Genomic DNA, 25068 nt, shown 5'->3' with positions numbered 1-25068 from the left:
TGGTCTTCTATTTACTGAGCTACACATCCCTCCCCTGCCCAAAATGCTATAATACACTAAATTCTTTTTTTCAAAAGCATGGACGCAAACTTCTTTTGCTTGGCACAAATGGAAGACAGCATGACTTGAAGATTACACCCTGTTCTAGGTAGATGTTGCTGTGGAGGTGGTACAGAGCTTGTGCTAACATGACCATAGTGTTGGTGCCTTTTAGCAGTGAAACCCATTCTAAATACATCGGGTGCTTTGGATTGTGCCAACAGAACTCATGCTGCAAGTGAAATGACATGTTGGGCAGCAAGTGAAACATCCCTCGTCTTACCCTTGATCCACTTCTAGCTGTATAATGGTTATGTTGCATGTAGTGATGGAAGCAGTTGTTGGCAGCTGCTGTGACAATGACACCTCCTGAGGCGACTTACAATGCCGATTCAGTGGGCATTGTGCCTCAATTCCAAGCAAAGTTTTCCTCGGAGGATCCGGCTGCTCTTCATTGTTTATCTATGACAAATGCTGGATTATTTTTATCTTGGAAAGGGCAGAGCTAAGCATGCCCATAAGGGGGATGTATCAATTGAAAAAGGAAAGACAGATCAACTACAGCAGAAGAAAAGTGTTATAATATCACATTATGACTACACTGAAGGGTGGATTCAAAGTGTTTCTCCACGACAGATCGATTTGTGCAATTATCGCACAGCGGGATCCATGCAGAATTGGACTGTGTGAAGGATCTGTCTAACATGATCACTGAAGAGTTGCTTGCATGCTAGATTCCTTTCCATGACCCATTTCCATGCAGATCCCATCATATAGTGTCTCCAAAACGTCAACGTACCATGGGACTTTTTGCTGTTAAAAAGAGCCCCACCCTCCTATTGCTACAGGGGTAGATTTGGATAACCTGTGGATGCGGGGATTAGCTAAATATAGGAGACAACTGTTGCAGCCAACATGTGGTAATCGTTTCAAATAGCCAGACCATCATACCAGAATTGAAATCATAGCTTTATAAATCAACCCTTACTAACTTTTTAAAAGAAAAAATATATTATGTGGCTCTGATCCAGCGAATGTGTTATATGCATGCATAACCAACAGTGCAAACCCATCAACGTTTATTTTTTCATTGTATTCCCAGCAGCTCTAGTGATTGAAGTGCAATCTGCTTTTTTAAACTTGGAGGAGCACAAAAATGAAGCAGGTGGGCGGGCTCCATAGGGGAACTCTTGGAGGAGAATGGCCTGATAAATCATTAAAAAAACTTTGCAGAATCATACTACATACATACATACACACAATCATGCTTCAGGGCATCAATCATACTGCATGCACAACTCTGGCTCTGCATGGCTCTGGCATATGCACATTGCTGGATCACAGCCTATGTGTTCTGTGGGATGCAAAGAGATTTTTTTTTCTCAGTACTGGAATCTCTGCTCTCTTATACATACCTTGGTCACACTTCAGTCCTATCCAGCCAGGGAGGCACTGGCATGTTCCAACAACGTGATCACAGGCAGCTCCATTTCTGCAGTCACACACCTGGTGACAGTCAAGCCCAAAAAAGCCATCTGGACAAGCTGAAGATGGAAAATGATGAGACTGTGATACTCATTTTTGTATATATATACATATATCCATCTGGCAAACAATATTTGCCTGCCAGTAAACAGAGCTTTTAGGCAGTAACAGGGGAATAAGTACATGTAAGTTTTAGTTACAGAGTCAATCCAAGAGCCTGTCCCTTGCACTGGAGGCAAAGCAGTCTTTGGACTGTAAAACTGGCCTTCCTCAGCATGGAAATGTGTGTGTGTGTGTGTGTGTGTGTACTTATAAAACATATTTGATACAAGCCAGAAAGTTAAGCTCTTGAGAGAACAGCACAAAGAGTCTAGTCAAATACTGAGCGGACAGGCTTGTTCCGTTGTGGCCCACTCTTCATTGTTGACAAATGCTTAAGCATGTCCATAAGGGGGATGCATCAATTGAATAAAAAGAGACAGATGAATTATAGCAGAACAAAAGTGACACTAGACAAGCATTAGCTTCATGGCTCACAAAAGACCAGGTAGCGAGATCAAATGCCAATCCTAGCCAAGTTGATTCAAAGGAATTCCAGGAGACAGAGTGCTGTGATCTTATCTGTTGTTTGCACCATGCCAGCATGTTTATACAAATGGTCAGAGGCCTCAGTTGTGCCCACCCACAGTAGAGTTGCATGAGAAGATTTTTACTTATCAATTCAGCATGATTGACCCCCCCACACACACACCCCAAATAACAGCATGGCTTGCTCCAGTATCTTAGTATCTGCAGCTTGGTATATATAAATCAGTAGATGGTTGGGGTTTTTTTGAAGCACAGAGACAGCCTGCAAAGATCTGCACATCATGCATAGCTACAGTGGTTGGTTGAAAACATGGCAACCTTAATAGGCTCCCATGTGGTAAACTTTCTTACCCTGCCCCAAATATGGGGGGGGAGTTAGGGATGGTATCACAACTCTGAGGCTGTCTGTTTCTGCAAACCCTATGTCGTGTGAGAGATCACAGTAAGAATTGAGAGAGAGGCCTAGACCATCTAGAGCTGTCCAGGGGCAACTCTAGGCTAGGACTGCTGGACTGGCATGGGACCAGTCCAGCAGTGTCCAAGCAGCGAGAACTATGGCTGTTTACACACCATACAGTTAAAGCATATGGCTTCGCATAAAGAATCCAGTGGGCATCGAGATGTCCCAACAGGAAACCCACAAAAAGGACCTGAGTGCAAGAACACTCTCCGCTCCTGCAGTTTCCAGCATCCCATTTTATATCAGCAACTGAATTTTCTCCCTCTTCCCCTTTTCTTCTTAACATTTACTCTAAGAAACAGTAAGGCTAGTTTACTGCTTTTTATGTTTTTACTTGATCTGAATTTAAAGTGATTATGCTAGTGTTGCTGTTCAATGGTTTTGGTAACCTAAAAGACAAAAAAGAGCTGCCTGCATTTCTTCTATCCATATTGCAAACTAGGTTTGTTTCCACTAGAGGGCAGCACACACACACACAAGACATGAAATCTCCCATTTACTCAGGAACAACACATTGTATTAAAACACTTCTCCTTGTGTGATTGTTTTACAAAGTGATATAACAAGTTTGCATGTCACAGTACAATAGATTTGGTATGGAAGTTGCAGGTTCCTAAAAGGTGATGAACTACAGGCTGGTGTTTTTTGTTTTTGCAAAGCATTGGCTTACGTATGCATTATCACAGGTTTAGCCAAAACAGAGTGTTAATTGTCTGCAGTATCAGAAAGCGGAGAATCTTTGTAGAATTTTGCAATAGGCTGACAGATAGGTAAGCAATTTTAAAACCACCTCTTGATTTCGCTTTAGCAAAAAAATATTATGTGGTAACAGATAAAACTGCTATATTCTAAAGATTGGCTGCTAAGGAACGGGGATGGACAGTTCAAAGGGATGGGAACAGGCCAAGGGGCCAAATCTGGTCCCCCAGGCCTCTCCATCAGGCTCTTGGGGCTCTCCCCAGGCCATATTCCCTGTCACAAGATCACATCTCTCACCAGGCTAGCTCTGCTTTGCACCCTCCTTGTTTTTGCCTGACTGGAATGAACTCTGAGAATGCCTCTTTCTTCTCCGGATGGAGGATAAAGATGGGTGTGTGAGTGTGTAGAAAGTAACCTACTGGACAAAAGTAAAATTCACATTATGCCTCTGGTTCCACTTATCGCAGACCTCGGGCTAAAAAAGGTTACCACCCGTAGTCTAATCAGTCCGTAATAGTTTTGTGTGTATTCATAAGTTCATTCCATCCGGTTTCCACATCTATCTGCAAAGAAATCATATTTAAATATGCATTTTTGAATGTGTTTTCCTGCAAACCACACAGTTCTTTTCTTTATCCTAAAATACACAGATTTATATTATTTTCGTCCAGGTTTTTTTTTTTTGAGCCAAGAACTACATTGCGATATGTGGAGAAGTGCAAAATCAAAGGGATCGCAACGTTCAGATCTGCACATTAGTCTGGGTAGTGCAGATCAGGTCATTTCGTGTTGGAATTTGCAAGGAATGAATTCTCCAAGCATCCCCACTGAGGAATACCAATCTTACACTTTAGGACCTCAGTGAGTTTCTGAGCATTCCACCAGGTGGTTCAAAGGGTTCTCTGTTTGTTCACATGGAAGGCCAGTTAGGGAAGCTTGAAGAATTCAACCGTTGCAAATTCTTATACAAGTTGCCATGGTCCACATCGCACAGACCAATGTGAAGATAATAATTTAAGCTATCCTACAGATCTGGCCCTTTCTTAGAATGCCGCGGCACAGTCTTGGCAGTGTTAGCATATCAAAAATATGGAATAAAATACATATTTTGAGAAAATTAACAGACACACACACGCCATAGATTAATGAAGAAATGGAATGGTGGTTAAAAATATGCAGAAGTGACACAGACCAGCAACAGACAGATGAGTCATGACCTCCCTGTGTGAACAGTGACATAGAATACAACCCTTTCCTGTATTTTTTACATCAGGGTTGGGGAACCTCAGGCTCAGGGCCAAATGTGGCCCTCCAACCCTCTGTCTGGCCCTCGGGACTCTCACCGGCCACACCTCCCCAGCCATCACCCTTCATGGCTTCTGCTTGAGCATTTAGTCCTGGATGGGATGTGTACTTGGACTCTGACCATGCTTTTTGGTGCCCCGATGGAGGGCTGAGGGGTGTGTGCGAGTGTGTGTAGAAACCAGCCTACTGTACCAAGGTAAAATTTGCATTCACTCCTGTGCCTACTTTTGACTCTGGCCCTGCCCACTACTGGCGTATGGCCCCCAGAAGGTCCCCCAGAAGGAATGCGGCCCTCAGGCTGAAAACAGTTTCCCACCCTGCAAAGGAAAGACAGACTACTGTGGCAAGCTGTCTTTCGGAGAAGCTTGCCTGTCATCGCCAGTCTTCTCAATGAGTACTGCTCAGCTTCTTGGGAATGAGTTTGGAAGCTACTGTTACAGGGTAACTCTTTCAAGGCAAGATGTAAGGGACTCAGGCTACGATCCTATGCACAGTGGGGCAATGAATCCACTGTGGGCTTTAGCCTGAACTTTCAAGGAGCTGTCCAAGTTCTGAAAGTTCAGACTAAAACCTGGACCAGATTCAGTGCCCCACTGATGACAGAGCCCCAGTCTCCACTGAACATGCACCACTAAATTCAATGGAGTTTATTCTCGGGAAGCTGTACCAAGGATTGAGGTCATGCTGTGTACTGCTGAAAGCACCTTGGACAGCTCCTCAAAAGTTCAGACCAAACCCCAGAGTGGATTCCACTGCCCCACTGACATTGGAGCCACCAGCCTCCACTGTTGTTAAGGAATACATCGTAAAGCTGGTTAAAGAATCCTGGTAAAGAAAAGGAAATGGTTCTCTTTCACTACCATTACCATAGCTTACATCTTATAGCATACTGTTGTTAGCCCCCCCCCCCTGCCCGTTCCATGGAGGAGAGGCCCACACAAATCCTGTGATGTGCTCCTGACCTCTTAACCGCCATTGAAAGAATGAGCCTGTTTTACCTGCACTTACGAAGTCTATCAGTGGGCTGGTAAATTATCCTAGGCTGTTGAGCTAATCCATACGATCATTACAACAGACTTAAAATCTGCAGAAAACATTGCTGTTGATAACTGTGCTGATTTTTTTACATATATATATATTTTACACACATACAAAGGAAACCGAGGGAAAGGAAACGAGGGAAGAGGATGTGTGAAATACCTTTCTCACAAAAGGTTCCCATCCAGCCAGCTGCACAAGTACAGGCCCCGCTCATCTGGTCACAGGTGGCTCCATTTCTGCACTGGCAGCTGTGTTTGCAGCTCAGGCCAAAGCTTCCCTCGGGACATCCTGTAGACAGAGAAGAGGAGACAAGCATTGGGGCTAAATCAGGCACAGGCCTGGGATCAATTCTGGAAGTTCTCCAATCAGTTTAAACCACTGCCTATGTGCAAACAAAAACAAAATTCACTTTGCTTTTACAGAAACACCTTTTAAAAATAGGCATGGGGTATAATTGTATGTATGTGTGGCTACTGCAATTTGGAAGGAGTACAGACAAAGTACTCCTGCTTTGGGAGGAAAAAGGGCTCCTGCTGGGAGTAAGGGCGGGATATAAATCAGATAATAAATAAATAAAATGTGTGATTGGGTGGAGATCTCATCCACCAGACAGGCTTTCATAAGAAAGAAAGAAAGAAAGAAAGAAAGAAAGAAAGAAAGAAAGAAAGAAAGAAAGAAAGAAAGAAAGAAAGAAAGAAAGAAAGAAAGAAAGAAAGAAAAAGACATGTTTCGCCATACCTAAATGTATGGGTTGTTGTTATTATTATTATTATTGTTATTGAATGTGTCTACAGCTTATATGGCAAAATGGTTTCTAAGCCATTTATAAGTATAAAATCAATTGTAAAAATATCCACACATAATTAAAATACACAATGAAACAATTCCAACAAAACTTGAAAAATCATCCATAATTAAGACATACAATAAAAGAAGCCTAACAAAAAGCAAAGCAATTAAAACAACTGGATGAGGAAGTTCAGAGTCAGGGCAATCCTTTTTCAAATAGGTGTGTCTTCAAGAGCCTGTGGAACGCCAATACCAGTGGGATCTCTTGTGCTTCAGCAGGGAGGGCACTGGCGCCACCAGTAAAAAAAAGCCGCCTCTGTGTTACCACAAGCTGATCATCAGGTTGTGGCAAAACTAACTGGGTTCAATTTGCTAATCTTTGCTAATCAGCCAGCCTTCTCCACTCTGGTCCCCCTCCCCAGATGTTTTGGTCTACAACTTCCACGATCCCTGACCACTGGCCATGGTGGCTGGAGCTGATGGAAGTTGAAGACTAACACCATCTGAAGGGTACCAGGTTTAGGGAAGGGTGATGGAGGCTATGCTAATTTCCTATCCTGGAGTACAACCTGGAAATAAAAAGGACAGGAATGGATTAACTAACTGCCCAAAAGTACACCTGGGAACTAAAGATGCAAAAACAAGGCATTTCAATTATCCTGACATAAACTCTAATGGCCTGGCTAGCTGTTCTGTCCGAACAACTTGGAAAGCAGACTCCCTCTTGGGAGTACAGACTTTAAGCTTAAGCTTAAAGACAGGTTGAAATCAGAATCTTCTCCACATTCTGGAAAATGTACCAGCTGGACCCTTTCCTATAAGCATGCAACAGGAATAACAATTTCCATTCCTTGATTCTGAGAATTCCCCAATTCTTACTCTGCTCACAATGTTTCCCGGTATATCCTGCTTCACAGAAGCAAATTCCAGTAATGGGATCGCAGCTGCCATCACTGTTCCTGCAGTCACATAAGTTCCCACAAAGCTGTCCCCAGGAGCCAGAACCACAAGCTGTAAAATAATATTTTTATTTATTTATTTATGTTATTATTTGATTTATATCCCACCCTTCCTCCCAGCAGGAGCCTAGGGCGGCAAACAAAATGCTAGAAACACATCAAAACATAAAAACAGACCTTAAAATACATTAAAACAAAACAACTTTAAAAACATTTTTTAAAAAAGCTTTAAAAACATCTTTTAAAAAGGGTTAAAAAACATTGTTTTTTAAAAAAACATATTAAAAGCAATTCCAACACAGATGCATACTGGGATAGGTCTCAACTTAAAAGGCTTGTTGAAAGAGAGGGGAGATGTCTACAAAGCAGGGGAAGGGAATCTTTTTCTGTCGAGGGCCTCATTCCCTTGGGAGTAGTCTGCTGGGGGCCACATTCCAGGGATTGGCGGAGCCAGAGCCAAAAGTGGGTGGTGCCACCTTTTTCCATTCTCTCTCTCTCTCACCCCCTGCCACCCATTCTCTCCTTGCCCTACAAACCCAGTGGGCTGTGGGGGAAGGAGCAGGTTGACTCTTGCCAGATCAGATTGGGCCAAGGGAAGCATGACATTAGGCTAAGGATTGGTCCCTGAGCTGCAGGTTGCCCACCCCTGCTATAAAGTCAGAAACATCAGGGAGGAGAGGCAATCATTGCTGGGTTCTCACGTATCCCAAATTGCTGAAGGTGCACTCCGTCACCAAGGAGCAAAGCCCAATGGACACCGTCGGAGTTACATCTGAATGAGCATGCCCAAGACTGTCTTGTGTGTGTCAGCTGCATTTTTGTGATGAGCAGCTGAGATGAGAAAAGGAGGAGCATCTGCTAGAATTGTTCTTGTTGCTCTCTCTGAAAAGAGGGAATGAAAGGAGCCCTTTGTGGTGGAAGAAGTCAGTAGGCAGAACAAATATTCAGACCTTACTCAGTTCCAAGTATAGCCATTGTTAAAATCAGGGCATTTGTGTAGTTGTGCAGCATCACAACACAACACCTTGGCTACAATAAGCAGGGTTTCCCTCCATGAACTGGCCTCTAGAAGGACATTTGTGATGGCCACATTGCCTCCTATCCATGGTAGCCATCAGTAAAAGGGCTTTTTGCCTTTTGTCATTCTTTTGCAACTGTTTTCAGTACTTCAAGGCATTATAAGAACATAAGATGAGCCTTGGATGGGTCAGACCAGCCAGTGGATGGGTCTAGGTGGTGGCTGTGAAGCTGGTGGGGCAATGAATCCATGCCAAGTTTAAGGAGCTGTCCAAGGTGCTCACCTTGGTGCTGATAGCCTTTGATAAATTTTCCCACCATAAATTTGTCCAGTCCTCTTGTGCTGGTCTTTTATGTTTATGGCCTATGGCAGAGGTTGCCAAACTTTTTGGATTAGTGGGCATATTTTGAATTTTGAGAGAGTGCCGAGGATGCCCGTCACAAAATGGCTGCCATGGGGGCATGGCATAACACAAAATTAGAGAAAGCACCGTCATTGCTGCTTCTCTGCCCCCACCCCCTCCGCTGGACCTAGTTGAAGGTGCTCACATTAGTGTTTAAAGCCCTAAACAACTTAAGTCCCAAATATCTGAGAGACTGACCAGCTCCTTCCCTACAAACCCTCTTTGGTGTTGAGATCAGCAGAGGGGGCCCTTTTGGTAGTTCTGCCACCCCCAGAAACTCGGGTGGTGGTGGCCCGGGAGAGGGCATTCTCTGTGCTGCTCCTAAGCTGTGGAACTTCCTCCCCACTGAGGTGCATTTAGCAACTTCATTGTACAACTTTCAGCAAAATGCTAAATATGCACCCCTACCCTGGCCTTCAACACCTGAGATGTATTTATTTTCTGTGATGTTGTTTTTAACTGTTTTTAATTATGTGTTTTTAAATTGTTGTAACCCGCCCTGGGACCTTTGGGTGAAGGGCGGGTAATAAATGATGATGATGATAATGTTTACCATGCGAAGTTAGCTATGTCCTGCTGGCCCTGATTGTAGAGATACAGCTTTTTAAGGCACAAGAACCCTGCTTTCCCCAATGCCAATCCTCAGTCTAAACCTAGACTGCCATCCTGTACCTACAGTACTCACTCATTAGCTAAAAAAACTGATGAGCTGGAGCAGCCAGGCTGGTTAATTTCACAGAAATCGCTAAGAGAGGTATTTGCACATTTTGCTTTATAACTTTTCTTTCCTGGTGGGCTAGAGACTTACTGAAAAAAAAAGCAAAAAAAAAAGCTCAGAGTTTGGGGTCCTTACCTGGGCTGCCAAAGAAGGTCTTCACAGGCAGGTTGGTGATCCCCACCCCAGTAGCAGCCAGTGAGGTGGTGCAGGTGGGACCTCATTGGCTTTCCTGGCTTCTGAATGTGGCAGGTCATTGCCACTGACTGAGAGGTGTAGGGAACTGGGTGCGGTGCAGCAAAAGCCGCAGATTGGCTCCACTGCTGTGCATCGCACGGCGTTCCCTGTGCTTCCCCCTTCCCCTTTTCAATCAGCAGCAGTGCCCTGCCATGTTTGGAAGCCGGGAGAGCAACAATGCCACGCCCCACACAGTCTCACTGCTGCCCTGGCCTATAGACGTTTCAGTGATAACCCACCATAATAGGACTAGTGTGCAGTAGCTACACTTGGACCAGGAGACGTGGGACCCATTCCCTGCTTAGGGCCTCTTTGCACTATTTATTTGTAGGTGATTGTTTTAAAATCCGACCTTTATGGGTAACTGTGTAAGAAACAAGTGTTTGAAAGCATGATGCATACACTGTTCAGAGAGCTTGGGCTGCCTATGACTTCCTGTTGAGTGTACACCTGGATTTGCTGCTGTTTAATGTGTGAAAGAGACAGCCAGTGTGGTGTAGTGGTTAAGGTGCTGGACTACGACCTGGGAGACCAGGGGTCGAATCCCCACACAGCCATGAAGCTCACTGGGTGACCTTGGGCCAGTCACTGCCTCTCGGCCTCAGAGGAAGGCAATGGTAAACCCCCTCTGAATACCGCTTACTATGAAAACCCTATTCGTAGGGTTGCCATAAGTTGGGATCAACTTGAAGGCAGTCTATTTCCATTTCATTTTCAATATGTGAAAGAACCCTTAGTCTGAAGTAGCCTTGGGCAAGTCACCATCTTTTTGCAGCTCAGGGTTGTCATGAAGTTAAAAGGGGGGTGGGGTGAAGATGAATAGGCCACAAAACAACACCAGAAGACAGCATGCAAATAAATAGGAAGCACAGTATGATGAAGCCACTACTTAACGATGCAGGTAATATGTGATACCCAATTGCAGCCTATCATGTTTTCTCTCCATACGTCCTGATGCCCATCATTTGCAATCCAGAGAAAAAGAATTTCACTTGATATTATATTCACAACTCAGGGACCGTCTCTCTAATAGAAGAGAGAGTGTGTGTCATTCAGCTTGTCAAGACGAACGTCTCTCCTCTCCATATGTGTGTGTGCGTGTGCGCAAGTGTGCGCAGGTGCGCACACACAACCACACATAGGAACTTAGCCCAGAACTAAGCCACATTGAAAATGGGAAAAAATGGAACCGGTTGTCACTCTGAGTGCTGAAGGCACAGACTGAGCCTGGAGGAATTGGTGCACAGTGATGCAATAAAGTTCTCCCATCAAACCTCTCCGCTTCACCAGTCATTGCCCTCCATACTTTAGACTTAGATAATTAAGGATTATTGCCAGCCAGGCTGCATAAACCCATAAATACATAATTTCAGAGGCAATAAGATTAGCAGGGATATCGCTATCTCTATAGACATATATATATATACACATGCACAAATACACACATGTAGCAGGGACGTTTAATTGCCTAAGAAGCTGCCAAGCTGGTTCTTCAGGATTTCGATTATGTCTGATGAGGCAGAAGGGGCAGGTGCTGACAATGGAGGCTTTGACTTACGCTGCTTGCACTCATGGCCGATCCAACCTGGGGGACATGTGCATTCACCAGTGACAGGGTTACACTGAGCATTGATATTGCAGCTGCATTGCAGCGAACATTTTCCCCCATGGTAACCAGCGGGACAAGCTGAAAAGAGATAAGCATGCAGTACTGGTGACTCAGATATATTAACTCAAACAAAGGCATCTGCTTCACATGAGAAAGAACAACTGTCGTCATGATCTGCTCATTATAGATCACTAGTTTGAGGGGACCTGAAAAATCTTCTAGCTCCAGGCAGAACCATCCACCCATTACTTTCATGTGCATCACACATGAACTACATTTCTGTACAAATTACTGTTCATTATCCTGATGGTGCACTGCAGGTTTAAGGCTGCCATAGTGGCTGCTGTGAGCCAGGGTTGGATTTCCAAATGTTGGGCGTTTGTCTTAAACTCTGTACAGTAGGACCCCGCTTTACGATGTTCTGTTTTCTGGTGTTCCGCTGATGCGGCAGCTTTCAATTAGGGGAAATTCCCCATTTTAAAGCTGATTTTGCGCTTTTGTGGCATTTTGCGGCATTTTCGCGTGACATGACCCATTATAGTCAATGGGTTCTGCTTTACGGCGGGGGCCTGGTCCATAACCCGCCATATAAGCGGGGCCCTACTGTACTTAACATAACTTTTATCTCCCTGCGTTGTTGCTAAGTAGGGATGGGTGAACATGTCAATTTTGGTTTCCGGTGGATTCTCCTTTTTCCAGTCTTTGGTTCTTCATATTTCTCTGATTGCTGATTTTAATTAAAGAAATCCTTGGGAAAATTCATCAGCATTTCAGTGTGAATTTCTCCTAATATGCACATTTTATGCAGTTTTGCCTAATATACAAATTTTTGCAAAGCAATTTCCCCCAATGAAATGCATTTTATTAAGTTAATATTAATATCTGCATCAACATGTGGACCTAGTCTATGCACTGGTGTACACATTACTTGGTCGGAGAATTGCACTGCCAAATTCAGAGAAGTGTGAATTTTGAAGGAAGACTGGCAGTGTTTCAGAAAGTGTGGATTAAGTAAGTTCTCCTTTACATGTGAACTGAATCGAATTTCTCCCCTGTCCCTATCAGCAGGTGCCAATACTTATGACGCAAGTGTACGCTGCATGCAGTAAAATGCCTCCACGTGGTACAAATACTTATTATTAAACAAAGTGCAGCAGCCCAAACCTATATATTCCTACTCAGAAGTAAAGACTCACTGAATGCAATGGAGCTTATTAAGTGTGCATGGGAAATGAAGTCTTAGGGCCAAACGGCTGCAAAGCAGTGGAGGAAGGGCACAACTTGCGGGAGAGCAGCAGTGGTCAGAAGGGCAAGACTTATCCCTCCTTCCCCCGGTGCTTTCCCCTTTTTTGCCAGCTGGCTGTTTGCGCTGTGCCACAGGGAAAAGCAGTTGTAGGGAGGGGATTTTTGACACAAGCAAAAGGAAAAATAAAAGGGTTAAGAAGAAGTCCTGTGGGCTGTTTTTCTGCTGCAAACCAAGCCACCAATGTGTCCCAACAAGCTGCTTTGCAACTATTTCATGGAGGCTCGGGATTCCAAATCCAGATCTGCTGCTGAGCATCTAGTTTGGTCCTTAATCTTCTCAGAAACAAATGAAAAGCACCGGAGAAGGCACTATCTGCATCACTTGGAAAAGCAGAATTTCGATCAGCTGATACATGCAAAGGAACTTTTGTTTCTTTGGATTTAAATGCCAGAGGAAAGTCATAACAACTAACCAAATCAATAAACTCCAGTTTGTTGACTTGCATGCTGAGCTGTAAGGTTTGTATTGATCTCCCAACAAAGTTTGATGACTTACAGAACAATCCAACCTCCTCTTACAGCAAAGGTGTTCTCCACTCAGCTCTGTTGGCTTAGCTGGCCACCTGCCAGCCAGTGAATGTGTGGATGGGCAAGAAGCCTGTTAGCAAGAACCCCACCAGTGCAAAGTCCAGAAATGGGGCATTCAGAGGGCAGGGAAGGAGCAGGGCTGAGCTGGCCTGGGATCCACTGGATCCCGAGCTGGTCTTGCTGCCATCGGGAATGGCACTGGGCTTGATCTGGATCCAATCACTGTGGCAGCCTGGAAGTGCTGCAAGGATCTGAACATCCAACGGCCCACATTGCACTGCAGCCACAACAAAGCCCCATGGGCAGGGGGTTAGGATTGCCTGCCTTATTTGTTTTTTAATACAAGAGTTTGTGTCCCACTTCACTGCCCCCAACCACACACGGAGGACCCCAGACTTACAAGTGTTACAGTTTTTCCCAATGTATCCTGAAGGGCATTCACATATGCCAGTTACTTTGTTACACTGGCCTCCATTCTCGCAGGGTTCACAGACAAAGTGACAGTTTGCACCCCAGAAACCATCAGGGCACTCTAAAATAAAAGCAAAGGAGAAGGAATTGTTATTTAAAAAGTTGTGACATGGATGGAATATCTTTGATGTCTTAAGAGGTATTAAGGACAAAATGAATGGTACATGTGCAGAGGAGGGGTTCCTCTTTTCCAAGTTTTGAAGAAGTGATTTCTGCAGTTCCTTAATTAACCAATTCCTTTGCCTGCCTTTTCTATGGAGGTGACCTACTAACTTTCCCCAAACTTACAGCCTGTTTTTATACAAGTTTACTGGGATGAATGTTCCACCAAGTCAGAATACTCACTATTGTTATTAGATTTATTTTTGAATCATTTTTCATACAAGCTTCAGGGCATTTTACAAACATAGAATAAAAACAACTAAAATAGTTTTCAGAATGATACAACCCCCATCCCCAAAGATAGGTTTACAAACTATATAAACACCCAAGGAAGAGACCTAATCTGTTCAGTTGGAAAAGCTTGTTGAAACAAAGATGTCTCCATTTGTTTCTGGAAAGTACAAATGGTGGGTTCCTGTCTTATCTCAAGAGGGATGTTGTTCTTAGTGAGTGTAGGATTGCATCCTTATGTTTCCAGGGGAAAAAAAAGCCTAATCTAAGTCCATGGAGAAGATAGAATTTGTAATCTCTTAAGGGTTAAAATTTGGAAGCCAGATTGAGGAGAGGTTTTACTCTCTTGACATCTGGTTTTTGGATTATGTGATGCTTTGCGATTTACACTAAACATCTGAGATAAACACTGTTAAAAATAAGTCTAGAGAGGAAGACCATGGCTAAACTAACAAGTCCATCTGAGGCATTAGAAAGCATTCACATTTTCGATTGAAACAGGGAAAACACATAGCTTTCAGTGTAAGCTCTAATGACTTGTGACACAGATACATGGACATTTATTGAAAGATTGTATATGGAATATAAAAACAAACCCGAGTCAAAGTTAATTCCACCATCTTAAAAACAAACATAGTTAGTGAAACACAGTTGTTGTGTTACTTCTGGGGATAAAAATGCATCAGGGAACTCAGCTGAAGCATTCTGGTTCCCATGCAGGGCTACATCTGGGAATTATCCGTCTCCTGGCCTAGTTCTGCTCATCTTCCAATTTGCAACTCAAGTTCAGCCCACCCCATTCTAGGAGCCAGCAACAGCAATCGCTTCCACTCCTGGGTCCCAGTTGCTTGTTATACCAGTCTCTTCCCCCTCTTGCTTATGGACCAGCTTGCAGCTTGATAGATAGTTAGCTCCAAAGACAAATATCTCATCTGTCAATATTATTCCTGCTGATTCATGGGGGTTTAGACAAATTCACAGAGGATAAGGCTAGCAATGACTACTAGCCATGATGGCTATCCGCTACATCCAGTGTTGAAGGTTATATGCCTCTGAATACCAGTTGGTGGAAATCACAAATGGGGGAGAGTCCTGGTGCATTTGTGTCCTGCTTTGCACATCTGATTCTCACAGGCATGAGAACAGGATGCTGAACTAGATGGGACTTTCACCATAATAAGGGCTCTTCTTATATTATTATGCTTCCATTCTACATTGGTAAAATTTATAACAGCTGGTTCTTGAGCTCATGTTTTCCTTTAACCTGTTTCTCCCCTCTACTTTACTAACTGCTTGAAGCTGGCTCTCTGGGGGACATACAACACTCCAGCTGCACAGTAGCAATCCCCTGGTCTTCCACTCAGCCATAACTTGCCACTTGATAGCAAAAGAGAAGACCCAGCAGAGGTGGAAAAGCATGTCTGGGTGTGACTGCCCTTTCCATTGAAGGGCTCCTCAGAGTTGAATAGAAAAGGGTCAGTCATCTAGTAGGGTGTGTGAGGCATGGAAGAATGGTCTATCAAAGCACAGAGAATCCTGGACCTTCTGAGGCTACTTCTGATTGTAGTCCTGGGAGAGATGCTATCATTCACTGAACAGACCTAACAAATGAGTTAACCAAGCAGCTGAAGTGGCGCTATACTATCCACACCCCTGCCCTCACAAGCTAAGCAATGACCTTCTTGTATGTAAGAACAGCCCGCTAGATGAAATAGAGGATCCATCTAGCCCGCCATCCTGTTTACAACACATGGCTCCAGGAAGAGCACAATGAAGACATGGAGACAACAGACCTCCTCCTATTATTTGTCCACAGCATCTGACACTCAGAAGCATTACTAGATGTTGTGGCTAAGAGCCACCAACAGACCTAGCCAGCTAGGCTAACAGTGACTGCTGCATCTTGTGTGTGAAGTTTTTTGTTTTGTCTGGTAACCCCAATGAAAGCCTCTTAGTGTTTGTAGAACATCTTCTTTTGGAGTTTCAGGCACATCTCCCTAGTTGTGCACGGTGTGCTGAAGGCTAAAGGTAACTCTTTAAAATGCTTCCTAACACATTTTTTTCATGAAATATGGCAACTGCGGTTAAAACAGAGGTGGGGAACATTTTTCAGCCCCTGGGCCACATTTCCTCATGGGCAACCTTTCAGGGGCCGGTACATGAGGCCAGAGACAAAAGCAGGGGGAGCAGCAGATGTGACTCTTACCTCTGTACAGTAGGCCACATTCTACCTATACAGAAGTCATGGATTTTCACATGCACACATATCGCTACGTCTCCCATCCAAGCAAGCAAGACCAATTATTACAGTCCCAGCCACACAAAAGCATTTGAAGGGGGCATAAGAACATAAGAAGAGCCTGCTGGATCAGGCCAGTGGCCCATCTAGTCCAGCTTCCTGTTCTCACAGTGGCCAACCAGGTGCCTGGGGGAAGCCCGCAAGCAGGACCTGAGTGCAAGAACACATGGATCAGGGCCAATGAGGGGCATGGTTTGTGACTAGGAGGTGTGGCCAGGGGAGGGGCATGGCCTAGGGAGAACTACACAGAGAAGTCTGGAGGGCTGCATTGGTTGAGGTTCCCCACCCCTGATTTAAAAGAACATAGAGAACACTCAAAGCTCTCCATTCAGTCTTCTCTCTCCTCCTCACAAACATGCCCTCAAGTACATACGGTAGAGGCACTTTTCTCCATAGAAACCTGCAGGACATGGATATCTGCAGTCCCCAGTTTCATGGTCACACATGGAAGGACCAGAACAGCTGCATTTCTGTTGACAGGCTGCTCCATAAAAACCAGGTAAGCACTCTGGAACAAAAAGCATGCAAAACTAAGTGGCTGGTTCCCACATCATCATTTCATGACAGTAACCTCCAGTAATTACCTGCATGTGCAAATGGCCCAAAGGTAGAACTTTCACCACTTTACACACAAAACATTTCCATGGAAGCGCTACAGCTCCATAATAGAGCACCTGCTGTCATTGTTGGACGGGGAACTGCATGTGCCAACGAGATATGAGGAATTTGATCTTTGCAAATTTCAACATGAACTGACCTGATGCACACCTCCTGCACTAATCTATGGATCAGAACTTAAGTTATGCACTGGCTCTCACACCTATTCAAAAGTCAGTATACCATTCTCAGCTCAGATAAATATCAACATGCATTTAAAGTGCGTATTTTTAGCTGAAATATGTTTAGAAACGTGTATTTTAGGAGGAAGAATGTTTTAAAATACATTTTCCATAGGGTATCTAGATAAGTCATACTCAGAGTAGACCCACTCAAACCAATGGACTCAAGTTACTTAAGCTCATTGATTTCATTGGCTCTAATCCAAGTATGACTAACACTGGATATCACCCATATTATTTAAATGTACATTTCTGTGGGTTTTTTTTAAATTGCAGATTAATGCAGAAAAGAGTGGGTCACACTCATGAAGGTGGATCACACTCATGAAATGACATCGACCAGAAATGGACTGATCTGTCCATTCCTAGCATGTGAAAACAGGCATTATAGACATGGTTCTACTCCGTGATCCTACAGCAAGGGCTGCATGTATAATGCCTTTTTTAAAAAGTTAAAATCTGGCCATTTAGCTATTGGTATATATATGGATTATTCATGTGCATCTGTCGGGTATTGAGCAGGGGGTTGGACTTGATGGCCTTATAGGCCCCTTCCAACTCTACTATCTATGATTCTATGAACTACAAAATGAGATGCACTTTGCCTTAATTTATCTCTCATTTAATTCTTTGTTTTTCAGTAAAAAGCTTATAATACAACAAAGTCAAATAACATAAACACAAAAAGACTAAGGTCTAGAGGAAGAATAAATCATATTGTGGAGAAAGGAGTCCAGATAGAGAGCAAAATACATACCTTTTTGACACTTGCTTCCTTCATAGCCTGGTTTGCAGGTGCAAGTACCATTTCTAGGATCACAATCCAGAGTGTTCTCCTTCAGACACCGGCACTCCTCTGAGCAACCAGCTCCAAAGACCCATTTTGGACAGGCTATGGTCAGATCAAAGTGAACTGTTAACAGGATTAGTAGGTTGGCATGCCTAAAGTAGACCAAGAAAGTTCTGATGCAGTCCAGAATAAATGCTCAAGAGAAGATGGATGGAAGAGAAAAGTTTCTGATAGTCAGTGTCATCCAGTTAAAAAGATTGTAGCTGATTAAGTTTATCAATTTTAGTAAATAAAATACGCATAGATTTGCATATGGTCAAAGCCAGTAGTTTTGAAGGAGTAGTTACAATCCCACATGCTGTAGCTTTCCCTCCTGAGTAAGAAACTCTGTTGAGATGGTACCCACCATCTGCTGGTGTGTCGCATTGAAAATAACATAATTTTTGTATTGCTACTTCAACACTCCTTGTGTTGAAAATAATGAAATTTTAAAAAACAAAAACCCAGGGTGGATGTACCTTTCAAGTTGCTTGAAAGATTTTTAATTGATGAACTGATTATGGAAGGTCTGACTTTTATTTCAGGTTCTGGAAAACTGATTGACTGATTTCCTCCCCTGTACTTTCTGTTGCTTTAAGTATCAGTTCTTATTTCCCCCTCCACCCTTTCTTTCTGTGTATATTTTCTTAGAATTCTGATTTTCTTAGGATTATATCTAATGCTAGTCATAGTCAGAGGAAACCCACTGAAATTAATGGGCATGACTAATTTAGGCTCATGAATTTTGCTGGATCTACTTTGCGCAATTTTCAGAGACCTTTGTAGTGCTAGCGCAATGGGGTCCCCCCCTCTCCTCTCCCTGCCTGCGTTGTGCCCAAATTGGCTCTGGAGGGTTGGAAAAACTCCCAGAACAAATTTAGAGGGGCACGAGGGAGAAGAGGGGAAGACTGATCTGTCGTGCAAGGGCAAATCCTTGCACGGATGGAACTATTGCCTTAGCACTACATTTATTTATTATCATCTTATTACATTTATATCCTGCCTTTCCTCCAAGGAGCTCATGGTGGCATGCATGGCTCTCTCCCCTCTCCATTTTATCCTCACAACAACACTGTGAGGTAGGTTAGGCAGAAAGACAGTGACTGGCCCAAGTTCACCCAGCAAGCTTCATGGCTGAGTGACAATTTCAACCCTTGTCTCCCAGGCCCTAGCTCAACACCCTAACCACTATGCCATACTGTCTCTCATTGAATACACCCCTTTGAGTAGAACTTTATTGGATCTACCCTTTAGTTTATAGAAATATTTTCTAAAATCAGATTACAAGCTACCTTGAACTGTAGGAAATGAAAGGTAGTCACATTTAAATAAGTAAACAAATAAAATCCATGCATCGTTGTTTAATAGAAGAGCATTTTGCAAGAGCTGTAAATTAAATACACTCTTTATAGCATTCAGTGTGACTTGACTTACTTAGATGGCAGAAGCGACCATATAGCCCTGGGTCACACAAACAGGCTCCATACAATCTGTGGCAGTATCCATTGTTAGCGCAATTACATTTCTTGTTACAGCGCTTCCCAAAATGTCCTTTGGGGCAGCCTGGCAGATATGCAGAAAAAAGGACAACACCATGCAAATACAACAAATCAATACGGGGAAAAAAGCAAGTATTTCTCTCTGTCTATTAAAAATATTAACTCTCTGAGGAAGAGTCTGTGGATTGCAAGGACCTTTGCAGGGTGCACTGTCTCCCTGTACATTCCATGCATGCACAGGGTTCATCGCATGCAGCAAGATGCATGGTGGCATGACAGTGTCCAGGCAATGTTCTTGGATGCTCCGCCCAAACGGCAGGGAGAGATCTCAAGAATGCTGCAGCATGGCCTTAGGATCTGAACGCTGCTGTGTTTGCTACAGGAAAGTGTAGCTGTTCCCAGGATCCATGGGTGCTGCTACTGATGCTTACACACAACTGCTGCAGCATCAAGACATCAGTCCCCACTGTGGCATTCATCAGGAGCCCTCTGTGCCATGCTAAATTGCTCCTGTAAGTTGTAGAACAAGTGCAGAGAACCTCTGACCCTTCAGATGTTGCTGAACTGCAACTCCCATCATCCCTGGCCACTGCCCATGCTTACTGGGGCTCATGAAAGCTGTAGTTCAGCAACAGCTGGAGGGCCAAAGTTTCCCCACACCCAATGTAGAAAGTGGAGGTGGGAAGAATAGCTCCTGGTAAGAAGAACTGTAGGGAAACTCTAGTTTGATTTCAGATCAGACCAGGCTAGAATCCAATACAAAATGGATCTGAGGGGCATGGTCTCCTAAAATCCAGTGTCTTTTCCAGAGCTTGCCCCATCACAAAATGGACTGTTCTGCTTATGCATCCTGCCCGACTTGCGCCTTAACACTGCATTTCAGTGCCAATTAAAAAAGATAATGCCAGCTCCACATGCAATCATAAAGGCACACAGCTGGAAATGATGTAGAGCAAAACAATAACATCTTTACCATCTTCACAAAACTTCCCATTAATTCCTGGTGGGCAACGACACCACCCTGTTACCGGGTCACAGGAACCTCCATTCTGACACTTGCAGAGGCTGCTGCAATCTTTTCCATAAGTCCCCGCAGAGCAGGCTGCAGTGAAAGCATACAAGATGAATGAGCAAAGCAACCTTCTAACTGCATTAAGGACGGAGAAAAATTACGCTTCAGCTATCATGCTGAAATGAGGCGAAGCGATTAAGAGAGCAACTTAAAACAAACGGTCCGGATATTAGGCCGTGCCAGTTTCTGTGGGTGATAATATTTATCTGCTTAGTGTTTACTGCTGAAGTAGATTGAAAATTGTCAAGTTGATGTAACCGTGGGATGCAAAGAGAAGGTTCATGAACCACTCACCGGAGGGAGTTTGGCTGCCCCTGGGTTTTCACAGAATCTCAACGATTCTGACGAAAAGCTACTCTGCCTCACAGGAACCTTGTGGCCATCAACCCTCTATGGACTATTCCTCTCCTCCAAGATAGAGAGGGCAGCCTTCTTTTGGGAAAGGGAAGGGCCATAGCTTGGTGGCAGAGCATCTGCTTTGCATGCAGATGGCCCCAGGTTCAATCCCCAGCATCTCCAGGTAGGGCTGAGAAAACCCTGGAGAGCTGCTAGCAGTCAGTGTAGACAATACTGAGCTAGATGGACTGGGAGTCTGACTCAGTGTAAGGCAGTTTCCTGTCTTCCTGTGATAAGGCATAGATCTCTGGGCACTGGGTGTTTCTAACTGTCCTAGCATCCACGCCTAATCTGATTGGCGCTAGTACAGGGCATTTAGGTACATAAGGCATAATGTTAAGCACTACACATGGCAGAGAATTCAAATTAATAAAAGGTATTTTTAATGTTCAGCACAGAAATGCAGGCATCAAACAAGCAAATGTTCATTGGAACGACTTTAGCTCTGCACTGATTGTCATTTGAACAGCTAGCCCTAAAAACTAAGTTGCTAGGAATCCTCCTATTCACAGCTCTCTATGGAATGCAAAAGGCAGCTTTTTCTAAAATGATGAAAGCAGGCAAAAGTCCTGTTTTCAAACTGACGCTGCCTGTAGCAGTCCCCCCCCCTTTGGAACATGAGATCCAATTTGATTTTGGGGATGAAGCAGATTGTGTGCCACTTGCAAATTTGGATCTAGCCAAATGGATCAGCTGGCTTTGAAATTGACTTTCTAAGTATCCATGTCAATTACTTACAGCAGATGAGACCATTAGGAAGGCTGACACAGATCTAGATGGAAAGGTGCTTTTTTATTGCCGCTTACTGAGACTTTTTAGGTCAACTGTCACTTGGAGAGGAAGTATAGGAGCTGAAGGGGCAGTATGTGGGAGAAAAGTGTCCCTGAATCACCTTTTGCTGCTTCTCGGAATTTGATCATATAAACCCGTTGCACAGTCAGTTTAATGGCTATGTAATGTATCAAAAATATATCCAAACGTCTTTCTCTATCACAGACAGGATTTGTGTCGTTAGCTGCATCTTACTGCCAGATCAAAGGGATACTTGGTATTCTCAAATCAGTCAAAGGGGATTGAAATGAATGGGATTTAACTCCTAAATAAATGAAGGCACACACAGGAACACTTAAATGAATGTTGACCCAGCGTGGAACCACACAGTGTGCCCCCCCAATGCCCTTTTTATTGTGTATTCATGATTTGTGCTTATAATGCTATTGGGGCGGTCATACACAATCCTTCTTTGAATACTGTTTGTGCCTGCAAAGGTTTTGGGACAGTCACACTGCTTCATTTCCAATCAGTTCATATTCTGTAACACTCTCATTACTTCCTGTCACTTTCTCATATCACAAATGTTGTGGTTTATTTTTGTTCTGCTTTTGTTGTCTTTTAACCTCTCTGGAGAGCAATCTTACTCTTTATCCTGACCTTTGACACCTGAAATGTATATTTTTAGGACCCACTCTATTTTGTGATTTTGGGTTGCTTTTAATGCTGTATTTTAAAATTGTTGCACCATGCCCTGGGACCTTTGGGTGAAGGGCGGGTAATAAATGTTAATACCGTAATGATGATGATGATGATCATCATCATTATACAGCCATGAGAGTGACTCTATACTATAGCCAGCATGTTTTATTCACATTCTGCTAAATTAAATTGAAATTACCCCCGTGCCATTCTGCTGCTTCCCATAAGCCCATTTCAAAACAAAACCTTACAAAACTTATAGTTCTGAACTTAGACACATTTGCTTAACAATGTTTTAAGTTTTCATGGTGATACACAAAACACTCAGAGAGAATCTAGAATTCAAAGTGTAAAGCAAGAGAAAAAAAATCCAGACCCCTGTTGGACTTTTTTCTGTCAGTGTTCTCATAATTTGCTGAAATTAATTAAAAATCAGCCATGTTCAGAGAATACCTGTAATCCTATTATTGACCTTGCCCCATATTCTGACCTTCATCTTCTGCAGTTTAAAAAAATGCCTGGCTGATTTTTAATTAATTTAAGAAATTTAACACTGGAGTCTATGATAACTCAGGCATGCTCAGTAAGAACCAACTGTCAGTGTTCTAAAAGCCAGACTAATACATCTTTGGCTTGGCTAATCAGGGGGCCACACCCACATCAGCCAATTATTCTACTTTAAACAGTCGTGGCTTCCCCCAAAGAATCATGGGAAGTGTAGTTTGTGAAGGGTGCTGAGAGGAGACTCATATTCCCCTCTTCTGGTGATTGTAGGTCTGTGAGGGAAATAGGGCTTCTCCTAACAACTCTCAGAACCCTTCACAAATGACACTTCCCTGGGTTCTTTGGGAGAAGCCATGACTGTTTAAAGTGGAATAAATGTCTGGTGTCAATGTGACCAGGGACAGCTTTGGTTTAAATATGGGTGGGAGACTACACGTGTCTGTTGTAGAATAAAAAGAGGGGTAACTTCCCAAAATAATGATACTGTTGTTTTCCTTTTGGAAAGGAAAGGGGCTTTTCCTCTGCCCAGTGGCCACCCACCCAATCTCCTCCCCTCCCTTCCCAAATTCTTCCAAGCTACACAGGAAGCGGATTGGACTGTGAAAGACCAACCCAAATTGTGTTTGCATTTTGACAAATTTGTAGGGCAGTACAATATCTCAGAGAGGAGTTCAGGTCTCCCCTGGTGCATTCACTATAACTGTCCAATTACCCTGCTTTTTAAAGTTTGATAGAAATATCTGTTGGCTATAGGTAAGTTCTTAAACCACAACGAATTTGCCTGATAGTGAATAATAATAACAATGTGGTAGTATTGGGGAAGCATTACAGAACTATAAACCCACCACTATTATTGTCATACCATATCAACAGCATACTGCAGAATATACCCACAATAAAACACCAGTCTGTAGGGGGTCTGTGTTCCAAGGAACCAGAGATTCCTCAGAAACCTACCAGTAGTTGTTTGGTGAGAAGAGGAATAATGGCAAGACTGAAAGACAGCCTGACCTTCGTTACTGGCCTACAACATACAGTTGCATGAAAATGTTTGAAATCACTCTCAATACACATGGGGCAACAGCAGCGTGACCCCAAAGACCTCATCAGCATCTCACATTCGTGGATGACACACCAAAATGCATATCTGCAATTCACAGGGAGTACTTGGCTGTCATATCAATGTGGAAAGTGCTCCCTGAAGACAAGAAGACTAGACTCACTGGTGTAATAATTAAAAATGTTCCTTGAGTTCAATTCCTCACTTAGCCATTAAGTTCACCTTTACGGATGTCCCTGGACAAGTCAGTATCTCTCACCCTAGCAAAGCTCATGTGGGCGTTACGGGGAAAAATGGGATAAACTCCTTGTGTAATGCCCTCAACAACTTGATGGAAGCACAGAACACAAAACATGGTAGATAAAATTCAGGGCCCTACCCTCATCCCTCATATACATGGGTTCACAAAATTCTTATTCAGGTTGATTGCTTAGTTCATTTGTGCAGATCTGCACAACATGTAATCCATCAAACCAAAGGGTTGGATCTAATGTAGCACTATGTGAATGCTCTGTCAGCGCAAGGATCTCTGCTTGTGCAACAGAACATTCTCCTCCTAAATCTGTTCTAGGGGTTCTCCCAACCCCCTTGAGCATATTTGGGGGGCACACAGGATGTGTGAAGGGGGAGGAGGGGGGAGTCCTGTTGCACAAGCAGAAATCCTTGCGCTATAGGGAAGCATTAGCTGAATAACACCCAAAGGTAGCGCAACAAATCTAGCTTTTTTATTTTTAAAAATCTCATTCATCCCAAAGGTTGCATACACTGGCCTTCACTGGTCTTTAAATATCTTCACTTCAAATACACAGTGATTTGACAAAGGGGGTGTTTTATTTATTTATTTTACTTACAGGCAGGCTTTTGGGGTGGGTTAGGTTTTTATTGTTATGGTTTTAAATGTTAATGTTTTAATGTATTGTTTTTATCTTGTACGTCGCCCAGAGTGGCTGGACATCCAGCCAGATGGGTGACTAATAAATTTAATAAATAATAATAAAATAATACATAATTTATACCCCACAATTTAGCTACCAAAATCTTGCCCACCCTTAT

General features: G+C 43.4%; 2 protein-coding genes across 2 annotated transcripts in view; both read right to left on the bottom strand.

Annotated features, from left to right (window-relative positions):
• The window catches only part of LOC133389707 (multiple epidermal growth factor-like domains protein 6), a 57833-nt gene extending 55888 nt beyond the window's left edge, over positions 1–1945 (bottom strand). Inside the window, exons 1-2 of the mRNA XM_061637732.1 lie at positions 1907–1945; positions 1455–1545 (exon numbers count right to left, since the gene is read on the bottom strand). Of these exons, the coding sequence (XP_061493716.1) occupies positions 1455–1545; positions 1907–1945 (130 nt within the window). The remainder of the gene's footprint in view (positions 1–1454; positions 1546–1906) is intronic.
• A 1824-nt stretch (positions 1946–3769) lies between these two features.
• The window catches only part of LOC133389488 (multiple epidermal growth factor-like domains protein 6), a 245097-nt gene continuing 223798 nt past the window's right edge, over positions 3770–25068 (bottom strand). The window contains exons 14-22 of the mRNA XM_061637258.1: positions 20484–20612; positions 19446–19574; positions 17940–18074; positions 16717–16851; positions 13581–13712; positions 11297–11425; positions 7286–7417; positions 5777–5905; positions 3770–3834 (exon numbers count right to left, since the gene is read on the bottom strand). Of these exons, the coding sequence (XP_061493242.1) occupies positions 3809–3834; positions 5777–5905; positions 7286–7417; positions 11297–11425; positions 13581–13712; positions 16717–16851; positions 17940–18074; positions 19446–19574; positions 20484–20612 (1076 nt within the window). The 3' untranslated portion in view covers positions 3770–3808. The remainder of the gene's footprint in view (positions 3835–5776; positions 5906–7285; positions 7418–11296; positions 11426–13580; positions 13713–16716; positions 16852–17939; positions 18075–19445; positions 19575–20483; positions 20613–25068) is intronic.

Source organism: Rhineura floridana, chromosome 7 (genome assembly GCF_030035675.1).
Source record: "Rhineura floridana isolate rRhiFlo1 chromosome 7, rRhiFlo1.hap2, whole genome shotgun sequence".
Taxonomy (NCBI): Eukaryota; Metazoa; Chordata; class Lepidosauria; order Squamata; family Rhineuridae; genus Rhineura; species Rhineura floridana.
Note: the sequence above shows the minus strand (reverse complement) of the source record. Positions and strands in the feature narration are given on the sequence as shown.